General features: G+C 49.1%; 1 protein-coding gene across 3 annotated transcripts in view; it reads left to right on the forward strand.

Moving 5' to 3' along the window:
- Positions 1 to 525: 525 nt before the first annotated feature.
- The window catches only part of UBE2G2 (ubiquitin conjugating enzyme E2 G2), a 32,126-nt gene continuing 15,027 nt past the window's right edge, over positions 526 to 17,624 (forward strand). For 2 of the 3 annotated variants that reach the window (XR_003792354.1, XM_029214563.1), the window contains exons 1-3: positions 526 to 653; positions 14,932 to 14,967; positions 15,062 to 15,107. Coding sequence is in view for 1 of the 3 variants with exons in the window: in XM_029214563.1 (XP_029070396.1) it covers positions 611 to 653; positions 14,932 to 14,967; positions 15,062 to 15,107 (125 nt within the window). In the remaining 2 variants the exon portion in view is untranslated. The remainder of the gene's footprint in view (positions 654 to 14,931; positions 14,968 to 15,061; positions 15,108 to 17,624) is intronic. The other variant, XM_029214564.1, reaches the window with a different exon arrangement.

Below are 17,624 nucleotides of genomic sequence, written 5' to 3' on the forward strand. Positions count from 1 at the left end.
CAATCTCACTTTTTCAAACCTAAAGCGGTGTGAGGGTAGCCACCGGGGCACCAAATGTGTTCCGCGTGGATTCTCGCTCTGACTGCAGCTGGGCCTGAAAGTCGCCTCCTCTGAACTGCACGGGTGACAGCGAGGGAGCCCCGACACCGTCCACGGTGTACCTTCAGCAAATAGTCTGAACGACATCTGCTCATCCGGCCCGCGAGTGGCCAGCCCTGCCCCCCGCCCCCCTCGTCCGCCCTCCCCGCCGTCTCCATCCTCTGTCCACGATCCTCCATCCCCGTCCCCGCCGTCGGGGCCGCCCTGAGGCCACGAGGACTGAACAGGCGGTTCACACACACTCTGCGGGCGCTCGCTGCTCCGGGATCTTCTGCAGAGTTCCCTACCGGAATCCGGATCCCCGGAAGCGGCGTTGATCCCACAAAGAGGCTTAGGGCCCCGCCCCGCCCCGCCCCGCCCCGCCCCGTCCTCCGCGCCCCGCCCCGCGCACGCGCCTCGCGTCCCGGAAGGGCTCCTGTGCCCCCGCGGCGACCCGGAAGCGGCCTTGGCGTTGGGCGGGAGGGAGGAGCGCTGAGGAGGCGAGGTCGACGGCGCAGCTGTTGCCCGGAAGATGGCGGGGACGGCGCTGAAGAGGCTGATGGCCGAGTACAAACGTGAGTTCAGGGCCGCGCGCCGCCCCTCGGCCCCCCGCCGGGCCCCGCGCCCCCGCCCGCACGCTTCTGGCTGCCGCCCCGACGTCCGGGTGTGGGGCGTGGACTCGGTCTGCCGCCGAGCCCGGCCCGCTTGTGCGCCGTCGGGGCGCGTTTCGTGCGGTCGCCGGCGGCCGCCCGCGATCCCGGGCGGGGAGAAGCCGGCGCGGCGCTGGTCTGGGGACCCTGGGCTCCGGCTCTGCCAGTAACCGGAGGGCTCCCCGACCCAGCCTCGCGGACGCCGGCGGGCCGGGCGGAGGGACAGCTCACCGGCCTAGTGAGAAGTTGAGGGAAGCGTCCTAGGAGGGCAATCGTGTACTCATGAGGCGGAGGCGAAAGGTCAGATTTGGGTTTTCTCTTTAACGAGGGAACAGGGTTTTTGGACAATGCCACCTGCCATTCTTCCCGGGTAGCGTTGCAAAAGCCTCCTTCGTGCTTTCTTAGCCCGCAGAATTTTCTGATGTTTGGGGAAAGCAAAGGGAGAAGCGAGAAGCGTGTTCTCCCTTTTACAGCGGAGGCTCCCTTGGAGGAGTCGCTGTGAGAAGCCGGGGATGGATGCCGTTGTGTTTGCTGGGCGCAAGGTGGGAGGGAGCCTGCTGGGGGTTCACACCTGCCTCTGCTTGTTAGTTGTGGACCTTGACCTCGGACGTCGCCCGCTGCCTTTCCCCGTCTGTGAAGATGGTGCTTAGCCAGGTACCTGACAGCTGGCTGTCCGCAGCGTGAGCAGTTCCTGTTGTCATTACACTGAGGACACTTTCCGAAGAAACTTGAACGTAAACTAAAATAACGAATGTCGTAAAGCTAACTGGTAAACACGCACGCAGCTGAGTTTCCTAAACCATCTTGGCGGCCCTGCGCAGGGGGTGTCAGTGTTTGGCTAGAGCAAACCACAGAGTTGCAAATGCAGGCTCGTTAAAATAAATGGTTAGAAAACACTAGATAACCATCTAGTGTTCTCTAAAGTAAGAATGTATATTTAGAGGAGACTTTGGGGGGGCAGAGTGGGGGAACAGATGGTTCCCCCTGAACAGAGGGTTGGAGATGGGGGCCGTTGCCTCTGTCTCCTCATGGGAAACCTGGCTGGGGGTCAGATGTCTGGGAACACGTGCCATTTCCTGCCATCCTGGTCTGTGTCGCTGCATCTGTTTTAGTTTATTTGGTCCTGTTTCTAGACTGCCAGCAGGTACTGTTTTCTCATTTCTGTAGAGAAGGACTCTGTTAAACCCCTGCATGGGGAATTTAGGTGGCTGCTTCAGCCCAGTCTTTGCATTGTTGAGCTTGTATTTCCTAATATTTTCCCTTTTCTGTGCTTACAAAAAGTCCCATCCAGTATCTCAACCATGTTGTCAATTTGTAGTAATAAAACGTAAATAGCAGTTGACTTCCAAAGCTGTATCGCAGAAGTGTATCATGTGTGTTTTTATGTGTAAATATACGACATTTTGGAGTGTGTCGCAGACAGAGCTCTACAGGTGTCTCCCTAAGACTCCCGTCCCCCGGTTACTCAGTCAGACACTGACCTGGGCACCGTGTGAAGGGACTTTGGAGATGTTGTTTACAGGTAACTAACGAGCTGACATTAAGATGGGGAGAGTGTCCTGGGTTATGGAGGTGGAACCCCATTGTCACGTGAGGCCCCCAGATGGGAGAGGAGACAGGAGAGGGGAGGCAGGAGACCCAGAGCAGGAGGAGGACCCCCTGCCGTGGCTGGGCCAGGAGCTGAGGACCACCGTGGCTTCTAGAATCTGCGAATGACCCCGGCTGACAGCGGTGAGGGCCCTGGAGCCTCGGTCCTGCAGCCGCAGGGAGCAGGGTTCTGCCAGCCCTCTGAATGAACTTGGGGTGGCAGCCTTGTGAGGCTCTCGGCAGAGAACCAAGTGGCCTGTGCGGTGCCCAGGCGCTGACACACAGAAACCGCGAGATCATCAGTGGGTGTTGTTTTCAGCCACTGAGTTCGTGGCCATCGTCACATCAGCCGTAGAAAATGACTCTGGTGTGTTGCTGAGGACGGGGGTTGCTGATGCGGTACCTTAGGACCATGATAAAGTCCCACTTAGTGATTCTTGTCTTTTGTGTCTTAGCATCTGGTTTGCCCTCCTACCACATTTTAAGGTGGCACATCCAGTAGAAAGGTAGGCTTCACAGAAGCAGCTTCTGTGCGGAATGGGTTTAGGTAGATTTGGGTGGGGTTCAGGCCCCCTGTCTTGTATTTGGAATAGTCACAGAGCTGCAGGAACTCAGAAGTGGTAGGACCTTGGATATGATTCCATTCAGGCCCCTAATTTAAAAAATTTATAGGAAATTGAATAACAGACAAAATGATTTGCTCAGGTTCTTATAACCAGAAAAAAAGAAAGATGGGAAAAGAAACAAGGTGCCTTAAACCGATATCTTTTCTCGATGTTTCATCTTCGTGCATCGTCTAGGCTTTTCTAGGAGTATCAGAGATGGACTTAGGTATTAGTTTGCCAGAGCTCCCGTACCAGAGTAGCACGAGCTAGGGGCTTAACACAAAAGAAGTGTATCCTCTCACAGCTCTGGAGGCCGGAAGTCCCAAATCAAGGTGTCGGCAGGGCCAAGCTCCCTGCAGAGGCTCTAGGAAGGATCCTTCCTTGCCTGTGCCAGCTTCTGGGCGTTGCTGGCAGCCCACGGTGCCTCTTGGCTAGTGGTAGCAGAACTCCCGTCTCTGCCCCTGTCTTCCCGTGGTCGTCTTCCCTCTTATAAAAACACCAGTCACTGGTTTAGCCTCATCCTAATCCAGCGTGATCTCGTTTTAACTTGATTACATCTGCACAGCCCCCGTTTCCAAACACGGTTACTTCCACGGGTTCTGGGGGACACTGTTCAACCCAGTACAGTGTCTAGTAGGAACCCCAAACTTACACGTGTGGCGCCGAGCCGCTGTGCTCCTGCACCGTTGTTGTCCCACAGCCTTACCTGTCTCAGCAGCGGCCTTATTCTTCCAGCTGTTTGGGCTCAAAACCTTAGATTGGTCTTTTGAGGACTCACTTTCTTCTGTATCCAAGTGTAACCTGTTGACCTGCCTTCAGACTTTATTCGTTTATCCGGAGTCCAGTGCTGGCTCAGGCCACTCACCTCCGGCCTGCGTAACGGCAGCCCAGTCCTGACGGCGGTCTGCTTCTCTCTTGCCCCGCTTGGCTCTGTTCTCAGCACAGCAAAGTCAGATCGGGTCGCTCGTCCAGAAGCCCTTGCAGTGACTTCTCATGCTGTGTGCTCCGGCCCTTCTCTCGCCTCTGACCTCACTGACGCCTGCGCCCCGGTGCGTCTCCCCAGCCCCACGTGGTGCTGCAGCAGCGCGCTCCTCTTGGGGTGTGGGCCCTTCCTTGCCCTGCCCCCCTGGAGACGCCTTCTCTGAACCACCAGACTCAGCCTGTCCTTCCCATTACTGTCATCCTTCCCAGTCATTAACCCGTTTTAGTTTTTTAAAGCATCCTTTATTGTGAAGTATGTTACGTATGTAAAGGATATAAAAGGTGTACTTTCAGGTGAAGTAGTGAAATGAACACCTGTACCTGTGACACCAGCTTAAGAAGTAGGACGTTAGCAGGAACTGAGCAGTCTGCTTTGTGCTGCTTCCCACCCCCACCAGGAGTTACCACCACCGAATTTTGTGTGACTTGTTCTTTTCTTTTTCTTTATGGTTCTGTCACTTAATATCCTCCTACACAACGTTTTATTTACTTTTGCCTGTGCTTTTACTTAGTGGAAGTAGGATTGCACAGTATGTATTCTGCAGATTGAATCTTTGCTCAGCACTCTTTGTGCGATTCATTTACGTTGAAACATACAGCGTGTTTATTTTCACTGCTGCGTAGTACTTCATTTTATGAATAAGCCACAATTTGTCCTTTACTGCTGGGCACGTAGGTTATTTCCAGCCTTTGCTTATTGTACAGATTGGTTGCTGTGGACATTTCTGGTGCCCGTGCACAGTGTGGCGCAGCCCTGGAGCGCTCACGGGTCGGCCTTATGGGTGATGCTTCCCTGTGTGCGTGTTCCGCGTGCATCGCTGTGGGTATTCACCGACACCTTGGTGTTGTGCGGGGTCTGTTTCCTCCCACCCGGTGCGTGTGATGTGGTTCCTTGTGCTTTTAGTTTGTAGATCATGACTAATGAATGAAGGTGAGCATCCTGTCATGTTTTCCCTTTGTGAAATGTCCGTATCTTTTCCCAGATTTCCGTAGTGTGGTTTCTTTTTCTTACTGATTTGTAGGAGTTCTTTATAAATTCCCTATCCCTTTTTATATTCCTAATCCTTTGTTGGCTATATGTGTTACAAGTATTTGATCCCAGTTTGTGCTTTGTCTTTTCAACTTTGTGGTGTCTTTTTTTCTAGCCACCCTTTTAAAAACAGTTTTATTGAGGTATAATTGACATACAGTAAGCTGATGTGTCTAAGCGTACATTTGATGAGTTGGGATGTGCGTGCACACACCTGTGAAGCCATCGCCACAGTCAGCATGCTGAGTAACCACCGCCCCCCAGTCTCCTCCTGCCTCTTTGTAATCTGGCTTGGCCTTCTCTCTCCTGCACCCCCAGGTCCCAGGCAGTGACTGGTCTGCCTTCGGTCACTCCTGTAGTTGTTTTGTCCTTTCTTTGTCAGAGGTCCTTCACTCGGCCTAATCATGTTGCAGTTCATCCAGGGTGTTGCTTGGGTCAGTAGGCCCTTCAGGACCACAGCTGGCTGCTGCATTCACCTGTTGGTGGACCTCTGGATTGTTTCCAGTTCTTGGCTATTACAAATAAACGTGCTGTGAACGTTTGGGTTAGGGTTAGGGTTGAACCTTTCTTTCCGTGGACATGAGCGTTTGTTTCTTTTGAGTGAATTCCTGGGTCATATGTGAGCTGTGTGTTTAATTTTTAAGAAGTAGCCAAACTCTTTTCCCGAGTGGTCGCACCATTTTACATCCGCACCAGCAGTGTATCAAGACTTCCCCTTCCTTGCTGACACTTGGTATAGTCAGTTTTAAAGGTTTTAGTCATTCTGTTGGGTTGTAGTGACACGTCATTGTGGTTTTAGTTTATGTTTTTATATGCCATCCATATATCTTTTCTGATAATGTGTCTTGAATCTTTTCCTCAGTTTTTTTGGGTTTTTTTTGCAGTATGCGGGCCTCTCACTGTGGTGGCCTCTCCCATTGCGGAGCACAGGCTCCGGACGCACAGGCTCAGCGGCCATGGCTCACGGACCCAGCTGCTCCGCGGCATGTGGGATCTTCCCGGACCGGGGCACAAACCCGCGTCCCCTGCATCGGCAGGCGGACTCTCAACCACTGTGCCACCAGGGGAGCCCTTTTCCTCAGTTTTTAATCGAGTTTATTCTTTCCTTATTAAGCTGTAAGAGTTCTTTATATAATGCAGGTAGGGATGTTTTGTTGGATATTTTGTAAATATTTTCACTTAGACTGTAGCTTGCCTTTTAAAAAATTGTGGTAAGAAACACATACTGTTGTCCTGTTGCCATCTGAAGTGTACAGTGCAGTGTTATGAGCTGTGTGCATGTGGTTGTGTGGCAGGGCTCTGCAGCTCCTTCACTAGGCTGGACGGAAAGGCTCTGTCCCTTGAACGACAGCTCCTGTGGTTTGCCTTGTAATTTTCATAACGTTGCCTTTAAAAGAGCAAAGGTTTTAAAATTTTCAGTGACATCCAATTGATTGACTTTTAAAACATTTCTTGCTTTCTGTGTTGCCTAACATAAGATCACTAAGGTTTTTTCTCCTATGATTTCTTTATACTCTCAGCTCTTACGTTTCAATCTGTGATCCACGTCAAGTGAAGTTTTGTATGTGGTATGAGATAAAGGTCAAGGTTTACTTGCAGATGGTTTGCAAACGCCCGTCCAGTGGTTTGGGCACTGTATTAGTTTGCTTGGGCTGCTGTAACAAAGTACCACAGGCTAAGGAGCTTAAACCACAGAAATTATTTCCTTGCAGTCAGAGATCCAGTTGCAGCAGGGCTGGTCCCTCCTGAAGCCTCTCTCCTGGGCGTGTAGACAGCCACCCGCTCTGTGTGTCCTCACAGCGTCTGTCCCTCTGTCCATGTCTGTGCCCTAATCTCCTTCTTATAAGGACATCTGTTAGACTGGATTAGGGCCCACCCCGATGACCTCATTTAATTACTTCTTTTTTAAAGACCCTAGTTATACACTCTTCTGCACTTTTTGTCATTTACTATGTCCTGGAGTTCATTCTGTACTAGGACACAGAGGTGTTCAACATTCCCTTTTACAGCCGCAAAGTGTCCCATCAGTAGACGTATCATACTTTGACTGGTCCCCTATTGATAGACATTTGGGTTGTTTCCAGTTTGTTTTTTGCTATTACAGAAAGTCCTGAAATGAATAACTTTACGCATGTGTCTTTTCTTGCCGAGGGATGGATTCTGAGAAGTAGGGCTACTGGTCAAAGTTTATATTTATATTTTATTTTGCATGATGTCTATTTTTAAAGCCACTATTTATTTAAAGCAGTGTTTTTATTAACCAATTAACATTCTCAAGGAATCAGTGGCAAAGAATGGTCATTGGAAATTTCTCTGATATTGTTAAGATTTTGTTTCTCTTTTTGAAGTTGTTTTTATCATTAAACATGAAACTATATGGTTGTGGGTGTGTGTTTTAAAAACAAAAAACAAAATAAGGAAACAATGTAATCCAGAAACAGTCCCTCCGTCTGGAGAACTCGGTTGCTGTAATTCTTTGCTGACCGGTAGATGCCGCTGTTGACCAAGGATGCAGGTGGGCAGGCTGCTGGAGGTGGCAGTTGTGACCCTGAAAGGAGGGTGTCATGGAGGGGAGTTCCCAGGGGATCTCTGCAAAGGAGAAATAAGGCCAGCTCTTTTTGGTGTAAGCTCCTCCTCGAGGCTCCAGGTGTCCCCGCTCCCTTTCCCACCGACGTTCTGTCCTCTGCCCCTCTTTAGCACTTTGCAATTCACCCGCCCTAACCTGGCGCGGGGCTTTTTCTTACAGAAGATGAGAAGTGCTGGGGACGCCGTGTACACCATGGGACGGTAGTAAATAACTCTGTGTTGTGTGTTTGACAGCTGTTAAGAGAGTAGGTCTTAAGAGTTCTCAGCACGAGATCTGTGGTGATGGACGTCAGCTGGACGCATTGTGCTGATCTGATTTCACAACAGATACAATTCTGGAATCGCTTTGTTGTACACCTGAAATTAATATCACGTTCCATGTCAGTTATACCTCAGTTAAAAAAAAGAGCCCACCTTCAATACCACCTGCCCAGCAGGCCTTTCCTGACCTCCTGGCCACATCTTGCTGTCACTTCACCGTGTGCTTCACTGCGCTTCTCAGTATCTGAACCACCCTTTGTGTTTATGTGTCTCCGTGTTCACTGCCTGTCTTCCGCCACTAGAGCTGAAGCTCACTGGAGGCAGGACCTTGTCTGTCTCATTCACCAGACACCCCCACTGCCTGGAATAGCTTTGCAGAGAGGAAGTGTAATTGATATTTGTTAGTTGATATGTGATTAGTGGTTGGCTACTTCTGGTCATATTGGCCAAGTGTGGGTGCTCAAGCCATTGCCCTGTGGCTTGTCTAGCTCCTCAGAGCTTCAGATATCACCATGAAGCAAGCGTAAAGAGAAAAATACCACCTGGAATTGAATGATTCTGTGATTAGAATTGTAACTATAACATTATATAGGCGCTTCCCTGGTGGCGCAGTGGTTAAGAATCCGCCTGCCAATGCAGGGGACATGGGTTCGAGCCCTGGTCCAGAAGATCCCACTTGCTGCGGAGCAACTAAGCCCGAGCGCCACAGCTACTGAGCCCGCGTGCCTAGAGCCCGTGCTCTGCAACGGGCGAGGCCACCGCAATGAGAAGCCCACGCACCACAACAAAGAGTAGCCCCTGCTCGCTGCCCAGCACAGCCAAAAATAAATAAACAAATAAAAACAAAACAAAACAAAAAAACATTATATAGCAAAATAGAGACACATGACCAACTTTTAAACCACCAGTCAGAACAATATTTTCATGACAATGGAGAAATACTTAGGTTGTCCTTTGTCTTACAAGATTTAGATTCATCGAGACTCTTCAGCAGTGGTACTGGCGAATTCTCCTCCTTACTCTTGCTTAAGCTACTATCCTTGGTCAGAGCCCATTCTCTGTCCGTTTTGGGAGAGTTGCCACATGTTACAATATAAAACTCCTTAATCACATCCAGTGACATTTCACCTGCTATTTCCCCGTGTTTTTCCAGAAGTTGACACATACGGGGATTGTTGTAATTTGTTTTAAGTTGCTCTGCATATTGGTTGCTACCTAGATTCTGAAGCTAGTCTTCTAAGTCAATGACATCAACAGTAAAAAAAAAAAAAAAAAAAAAATTCTTTGACATGTCTCTTGGTGCACATGTGCACATATATCTGTGAGTTTGCACTCTGGAGAGGAATTTCTAGGTCATAGGAGGTGAGAGCAACCTCATTTTCAAAGTGGTTGTACCAGTTCACACTCCTTCCGGCATTCTATTTCTGTGGCTCCCTTTCTTCGTGGACACTTCGTAGGGTCAGCCCTCTCAGCTGTGGTCACTGGGTGATTCTGCTTGGGGTAGTACTCTGATTGTGGGCTTGGTTTGCATTTCCCCCCAATTAACGAGGTTGAACACCTTGTCTTAGGTTTATTGGCCACTTAGATGTCGTGTGTGTGTGTGTGTGTGTGTGTGTGTGTGTGTGTGTGTGAAGTGCCTGTTCAGGGCTTGCTTGTGCTTGATTTTCTTTTGGGTTGTTTATATATTTGTATTGATTTGTAAGGCATTCTTTCGAAGTTCAGATAGTAGCTCTTTGTTGGCTCTGTTACAGATGTCTTCTTCCTCTCCGGGGCTAACCTTTTCATTCTCTTAGAGGTGGATTTTATTTTGTTTTTTGGTTTTTTTTTTAGGATAATGAAGCTATTTTGGTATTATTTAAAATAAGAACAAGCTTTAAACCGTATGAAGTGGGCAGTAGGGGAGAAGCACGCCTTCCTGAGAAGGGTCCTCCGAGAAGGGTCTCCTCGGGGGCAAAGGCAGCAAGGGTGGGTGGGCAGGAGGGAGTGCAGGCCTGGACGTCCGCGGTGCTTCCTCGGGGTGGGCTCTGCAGGTAGGAGAGGTGGCTCTGGGGCTTGGCAGCCCCTGGCTGAAGTGGAGGGAGCTGGCCTGGCGGTCGGTGCCAGTGACTCAGGCAGGGGTAGAGCAGGGGTCAGCTGGGTTAAAAGAACTGTGCGTTCGAGTGTCAGGAGGAGGTGGTGGCCGGGCCTTGGCTCTCAGGACTCAAGGGGGACGTCAGGCTGCAGGAGGCCCAGGCCTGGGAGTGCCGATCCGCTCCCGTCTCTCCAGCGAGGCTCTGCGACTGTGCCCTGGGCGGGGGGTGGCCTTGCCTTGTCTTTTTTGAATGTTAAAAACAAAAATATCTTTTGAGGTCAGACTTTATGTTTGTTTCTTTTTTTTTTTTTTTTTTTGGCTCTGCTGCTCGGCTTGCAGATGGAACCCGTGCCTGCCTCCCTCCCTCCCTCCCCCGAGACTGCCAGGGAATTCCCAGAAGTTCTTAATTTTAGTGCTGTTAATTTTATCAGTCTTTTCCTTTATGGTTTGAGCTTTTTGGTTATTAACTTTACAGTTAGTTCTGTTTAAGAAGTCTTTACACTAAGAGCATGAAGAGATTCTTCTGCATTATTCTCTAGGAGACTTATTGTTTTATAGTTCATAAAATATATTAATTTGGGGTGGTCAGTTTTATTGAGATAAAATTTACACACTATAAAATGTGTCAATTTCAAATATACCATTTTTTTTCAATTAGTTTATTTTTGGCTGCGTTGGGTCTTTGTTGCTGCGCCCGGGCTTTCTCTAGTTGCGGCGAGCAGGGGCTACTCTTCCTTGCAGTGCGTGGGCTTCTCATTGCGGTGGCTTCTCTTATCGCGGAGCACGGGCTGTAGGCGCGCGGGCTTCAGTAGTTGTGACACATGGTCTCAGTAGTTGTGGCTCGCGGGCTCTAGAGCACAGGCTCAGTAGTTGTGGTGCACGGGCTTAGTTGCTCCACGGCATGGGCTCTTCCCGGACCAGGGCTCAAACCTGTGTCCCCCGCATTGGCAGGTGGATTCTTAACCACTGCGCCACCAGGGGAGTCCCAAGAATACCATTCTTTGAGCTTTGACACGTGTATGTTGTGTATAGTCGTCAACACAGCTGTGGCAGACTGTTTCCGTTGCCCTGGAAAGTTCCCTTGTAACTGGCCCCTGGGGTCTGGCAATGTTGGATTTGCTTTTTGTTGCTATAGCTTTGCTTCTTGTAGAATTTGGTGTAAATAGACACAGTGTGTAGCCTCTGTGTCAGGTCCTTTCACCCAGCCCAGTGCTTTGAGAGTCACCCTTGTTGTCACGTGTGCTGGTGGTTTGCTCCTGTCTGTTGCTGCCTAGTGTTCCTGGAGTGGATGGATCACCCCTCGTTCAGTTACCAGTGGATGGATATTTGGGTTGCTTGCACTGTGAGGCTATTGTGAGTAAAGTTGCTGGGAACACTCACATATGAGTCTGTGGGGACATAAGTTTTAAGTTTATTTGTTTGTATTCCATTCCTATTTTCAGGTACCATCCTGTTTCAGGACCCCTGATTTATGTGTCCAGCCTGGACTACTGTTTAGGGCTCTAGTCTCACGTCCAGTTTCCTCTTTGACCGTCTGCACTTAGATGACTTACCAGCATCTTTAACTTGATGTTTTCAGAACTAGACTATTTTCTTCCCTCTGAAACATGTTTTCTCTGGTGGCGTTTTCCAACTCAGTAGCACGCGTTCTCCCTGTGGTTCAAGTTAGATGCGCAGCTGCATCCCTGACTCTCCTGGTCCTTAGCCGCCTACAGAGTTCAGCACGCGCTGTCTGTTATGTCTGGTTGCAGCCGTGCAGCTGGTATCAAGGCTTCAGGATTTCTTTGGGCTTCGTGCTCGCTGGCTCCGCTGTAGGAGCAGTGTGTCAGGATCTACCTTAGCAGCAGGTGTTGAACACTGGGTCTGGTGCAGCTGGGGGTCAGATCCCAGAGAGGAATGCAAGAGATCTCAGGATCCTTAATGCAGTAGTACCATTCTGATGATAAACCTATTACTTATATCATTTTTATTAACTGAACGTATACACTTTGTGTTAAGATAAATAACAAACATTTCTGTTGGGGAAGGGGAAGGAGGTACTTGGCTTTGTCCACAGTCTTTAATCCCTGAGAATCAAGAATAATAAAATATTACAGATTTACAGCACCAAAGCAAGCAAATGAAAGTACAGTGTAAACCTCTTCTATAAACAGCGTAGTCAATCAAGTATTTCCTGCACACCCACTTCGTGCCAGATGCTCTGCTAGGTGCTGTGAAGGGGCTCACTGACCACTAAGACAGGGCTCCTGTGTGTGCACAAAGTAGTCAAGAAAAGAAGTTTTCATTTCTCTCGGGTAGGCAGTCAGTAGTCGAGGTGCGGGGTCTCAGGGGGAGTACATGTTTAAGCTGTTTGCCAGGGGCAGCCAGAGCATTTTGCATTCCCGCTGGTGAAGCGTGAGAGACCGAGCTGCCGAACTTACCAGCGCTGGTATTAGCAGTCTTTTAAATTTTAGCTCTTCTGTTCCAAGTGAAGATACTCTCACCGATAGGGCTGTGTAGCAGTGTCTGTTAGTGGTCTTAATTTCGTTTCCCTCTGACTCACCGTGTTGAGCATCTTCTCATGTGCTCGTTTGCCTCCATGCCCTCTTTGGTGATGGGTCTGTTGCATTCTCTTGCCCTGTTTAGAAAACTTCGCTTGTCCTGCATTTCTCCTTTACGCTCCTTCAACTGCCACGCTCACAGCACTTCTGACGACAGACGCGTGGGGGTTTTCCCACACTCGGCACTTCTGTGACCCCAGCTGGGCGTCCTGTGATTGCACTCAGTTCTGACACTACCTACCTGGAGTTGGTGTGTCAGATCCCACAGCCTGAGGGCCCAGTCCCGCGAGACTGCTCCCCCTCCCCGGCCCGTTGCAAATCCAGGGTATCGCCTGTGCTTCTGACTGATCGGCTATAAATTGGAGGTTTCCAAGACCCCCTCCTCAGGGTTGGTTAACCCGCCAGAGCAGCTCACAGAACCCAGAGAAGCATTTTACTTGCGTGGTTTCCAGTATATTGTAGAAGGGTAGAACTCGGGAACGGCCGGCTGGAGGAGAAGCCGAGGGCAGGGGTGGTGAGGAGCCCAGATTCCCGCTCTCTGGGTGCCTCTCCCTGCCAGCCCCTCCGCGTGCTCACCGACCCCGAAGCTCCCTGTCCTTATGCTAGTGGGATTGTGTGGAGGCCTCCTCACGTGGGCCTGACTCACCAGTAACTCCATCTCCAGCCCCTCTCACCCTGGAGAATGGGGGGTGGGCCTGCAGCCTCCTGACCATGGCTCGGTCCTGGGGCCGGCGGCCACCTAGGGTGGGGGACGCTCCTGTGCTCTTGTCGCTTGGGGATTCACGAGGGACTTAGGAGCTTTGCTGGGAGCTGGCGCAGAGGCCCATGTGTGTATTTTCTACTAGTTCTCATGCTCCTTCTCCCCTTTTCCTTACATACTTTGATTTTTGTATGTGGTTTGAGATAGGGAAAAGGGCTTTCTCTTTTCACCTCTGTTCTTCTGTTCTTTCACCTCTTCCTGTGGGGCGACCTTCCTAGCAGATGGAGGACCTCTCTTTGCACGGCATGCACTGGGCGTGCTCACTTCTGTTCCATCATCTATTGAACTTTGTGCCAGTGTCTGCTGCCTACTTACTGCAGCTTTGTGATGAGTTTTGCTAGCCCACGGCTGGTTCTCAGTTACCCTTTTTACAGAACGCCTTGGCTCTTCTGCTCGTTCACATGTTCACGTGTGTTCACCTAGTCAGTCAGACAGAAAACCTGGTGGGGTTTTGGCTGAGGTTGCGCTCGATCCGTAGGTTCAGTTTGAGGAGGATTGATAACTTGATAATGTTGAATTTTTAGTCTGTGAACGTGATATAATCTCCATTTATTAAGGTCTCTTAAAATTTTTTGTTAATGATGTTTTCTATTCTGTTACAGATGTTGCACAGCTTTGAAAAGCTAATTTCTGCATGTTTCCCATTGTAATTGGTGTCTTTTTTTAGACTTTTCTAACTTGCTGATATATAGAAGCACAGTTCAGTTGTATGTATTGACCTTGTATTCAGCAACTTCGGCAAACTCACTTTTTATTATAATGTATCTTCTGACTCCTTTGGACTTTATGTAGGTAACCGGAGCATCTGTGAATAATGATTATTTTTTCTTTTCCGGTGTTTACGCTTTATGTTTACTTGGCAGGGAATTGTTAGTTTTGTGTCTCTTCAGAGAACTAGCTTTTGCTTTTGTTGATCTTCTGTGTATTTCTCACTGTTTTAGTCATGTCCCGGCCCTGCACTCGGCCCAGAGGGGGTGCCCTTGCCACCTGACCCCTTGCTCCCGTGGCCGTCCTTCTTGCCGAGTCCTCCTCCATCTCCCGGTGTTCTCCTTGCCAGATTTGCCAGATTTGCCCGCGGGTGTGGTTTCATTCTGTAGCCTCCCGTGTATCATACAAAGCGAGGAGGCCAGGAGTGCGAAGGACAGCTTCCGGGTTGGCAGAGCCTTAGAACAAGTACTAGCCTTAAATGCTGAGGCACGCTGCTGCCGCTGGTTTCTTCTGTTCCTGCTCTCGGTCTGCTGCTCTGGGGGACCTCTCTCGTGAGGTGGCTCGTGGATTTTGTAGCGTGGTGTCGGAGGTCGACAGCCAGCCTATACGGTGCTGATGGACTTGATAATACCAGGCTTCTGAAACCTCGGCACAGGCCCACAGCTCTGCTTTGTGGCCTTCAGAAAGCTTTGTGCCCCCTCTCAGAATGACAGGACATCCCTTCAGTGAGGAAACAACACACCGTGTTTGATGTGTGAGCTTTAATCAAAATAACCCGCAGGAGTATTTTGGAAAGAGAGTTAACAACACCTTTTGTTTGTTTCTTCATTGTAAGTTGAAAGTGTTGACAGTTCTAAAATTCTGCTTTTTGTTGGTATAAAGAACTGTTGACACAGTCTTGACCAGAAATGTAACTGCAGCAGGTGTTCACTGGGGACAAGCAGAATTTTAATTTTCATCTGCTAATATGTATGCCATATACTTTATAGCCTTGTATACGTTTTAATGTTTTTTGTTAAAATGCAACATAATATTCATTCTTTTTCATAATGGTTTTACTTTTTAACCTTATAGAATTAACACTGAATCCTCCGGAAGGAATTGTGGCAGGTAAGGCAGTGTGAAGTTCGCCTCTTTACCATTTACTCCTGATTGCCAAAGTTTCCTTCAAAGTAAAGTTGTGAAATTTCTTCTTTTCCTGCAGGCCCCATGAATGAAGAGAATTTTTTTGAATGGGAGGCATTGATCATGTAAGTTAATCATATGTGTTGTTTGGTTTTAAGCCTTTGTTGGAAATTAGAGCCATGAATCACATCCTGCACCGTGAGTGATCAGAAGCGTCAATGGGGAAAAAAGGCCAAGCGCGCCTCTTTCATTGAGCCTTTCTGTGTCTGCTGATCTGAAAGCAGAAAACACGTACGTTCTTCCAAAAGAAATGAAAGTACTTCCTTAGAACCAGTAAAAGGTTTAGTTGTAAGTGTTTATATTTGTAGAGTTTCAAAATAATGAAGTTTGTGTGTTGGGTTAGCCTCAAACAGAATGGGCTTTGGCTTCAAGGAGTCCCTGTGAGCCTGGGGCTCTGACGGTGCGGAGGGGTCCTCAGGGTGCGGGTGACGCCGCAGGCCTACTGGTGCAGCCTGGGCCCTGCCCACCTGTGTGCCTGGATTCTTCCCCTCCCCCTCCCCTTCCCAGTTCTCCAGCTCCTCTGCTGCTGCTCCTTTTCTGTGTACCTGGTCTGGCCTTGCCTTGTCTCCGACTTAGAGATCTGGCTTAGTTCTGAGGTGAGCAGTGTGGTTCCTGACCTCATTCTAGCAAGATCCTGACGGGATTTCATATTTCACTTACAGTGAAAGAGCCAAATGGACCCCTGATTCCAGAGTATTCTTTGGCCCTATGACCCAGGCCCCTTTTTTTCTCATCTTTCTACCTTAGATGTACAATTCTTGGCCATTCTTAGACTGTACTTTTAACAAAATGTGGTTAGGTAGACTTTAGGAAGTTGAAATTTATAATCCATTTCAGTAGTCTCGTTAGTAAAATGAGAAATTAGCTAGACAGCTTTCAGGTGGGGTTTCGTTGGGCTGAGGCGTGCTCTATCGGGGCGGGCCTGGAAGATGTGTGCGGGGTATGTAGTGTCAGCCTCGCCAGACTTTCTGCATTTGCCCCGTGCCTGTATCCCATTTAGTCTGAAAACGAATTGCTGCTCAGTGTTGTCTGTGGAGCTCAGATTAATACATGAAAATTCGTGTGAAAATGAGTTTTTTCATTAATAAACACTATCCAGAGAAAGTACAGCGCACCTAACGTTTCCTGAGCATTTGTTATACCCTAATTCCCTGGGCCTGTGATACTCATTTTTTTTCTGTGTTTAAATGTTTCTGGCATGATGATGACTTCACAGTCTGTGTTTGTATCTAATATGGTGTTGTGCCTTTCACCCCCTAAAGCACTTGCAAATTGCGTGGTGGGCCTCCTGGTCAGCGGTGTCCTTCGTTCCATGTAACCGGGCATTGCGCACTGGGGTCAGCTATAGCTTTTTATCTTTAGGGAAACAGTGCGCCCCAGGGCAGCTGTCCTGGCTGGGGTGCACAGGTGATTGGAAGGCCTTTGTGAGTACACAGGTCAGCGGGCCCCTGATGGTTTCTCCGTCCTTGGAAGGTGTGGCTGGTGCACACCCACAGGAGACTACTGAGAAGCCCTTCCAGGGACACTTGAGCCTTCCAGTACGGTTTTTTTTTTTAAGGGTTTATTGTTAAGAATCTGTTAGGATAAATATTACTAATTATAGATAAATAACATAAAGTTAAGCCAATATTTTGAAAACTTACCTTAAAAAGTAATTAGAAGTATTTTTAGGTAGAACATTTTTATGTTTGAAGAAGGCTTTTGCATTAGTATGGAATTCCCCTGCCTCAGGATGTGGTGAGTTTGTGGGTTTGGTCCTGTTCCAGATCCTTTCCCAAACGAGGCCGTTTACAAAGGTACTTAAAACATCTGTTAAGGAATTAACTGTCCTCCTCTTGATTTGTCTCGCTCCGCTCTTCTGGCAGGCAGCTGGCTGAGTTTCACTCCTTAGTGATAGGTTTTCTCTTCTCTCATTTTATTCTTCAATTGTTTCCAGAGTTTCTTCCATACCCTAGTGCTTCTAAAAGCCACACTTGCCTCTGTTTCTGGGAGTCTGGTGCTGTTGCAGTAGTGCTTACCTGCGGAGCCTCAGCTGTGCAATGCAGAGAACATCTTTTCAGATGTCCAGGCAACAAATACTGAGTGCCTGTTATATTAGGGCCCTCGTCTGAGGATACAGGCATGTCCTAGGTGACCCCAAATCTCCACCCTGAAAGAACAAGATTAAGGGACTAGGATGGGGAACACAACAAATTAACCAACAGGAATAAAATCAACACGGCCTGTTCTCTGATTAAAAGGAGACAGAACTCTAGTGACTCCCGGCCGAGCTTAGGGCAGAGTTTGACCTGTGACCCAGTGGGAGAGGGCTGGGGCTTCCGGTCAGTGACACTGACGGCTGCGGGCCCCTGAGCTGTGTGTGGCTGGCCTGGCTTTATGGTCTTGGGCAGTCACTCTGCCTCTGTGACCTTCGCTTATTTGGATCAGTACAGAGCCTCGACACCTTTTTAGACCAGTGGCTTCACTTCCACCTCTTCCAGCTCCAGGGTCTCTGGCCTGTGCAACCTCGTTGGCCCTTGGCTGCGGCGTGGCAGCTGTGGAGGGTCCACGCGAGCTTCTGCAGGACAGGAGGAGCCCTGCCG

The sequence above is a fragment of the Monodon monoceros genome, unplaced genomic scaffold (genome assembly GCF_005190385.1).
Source record: "Monodon monoceros isolate NGI ecotype Baffin Bay Population unplaced genomic scaffold, NGI_Narwhal_1 Super_Scaffold_11, whole genome shotgun sequence".
Taxonomy (NCBI): domain Eukaryota; kingdom Metazoa; phylum Chordata; class Mammalia; order Artiodactyla; family Monodontidae; genus Monodon; species Monodon monoceros.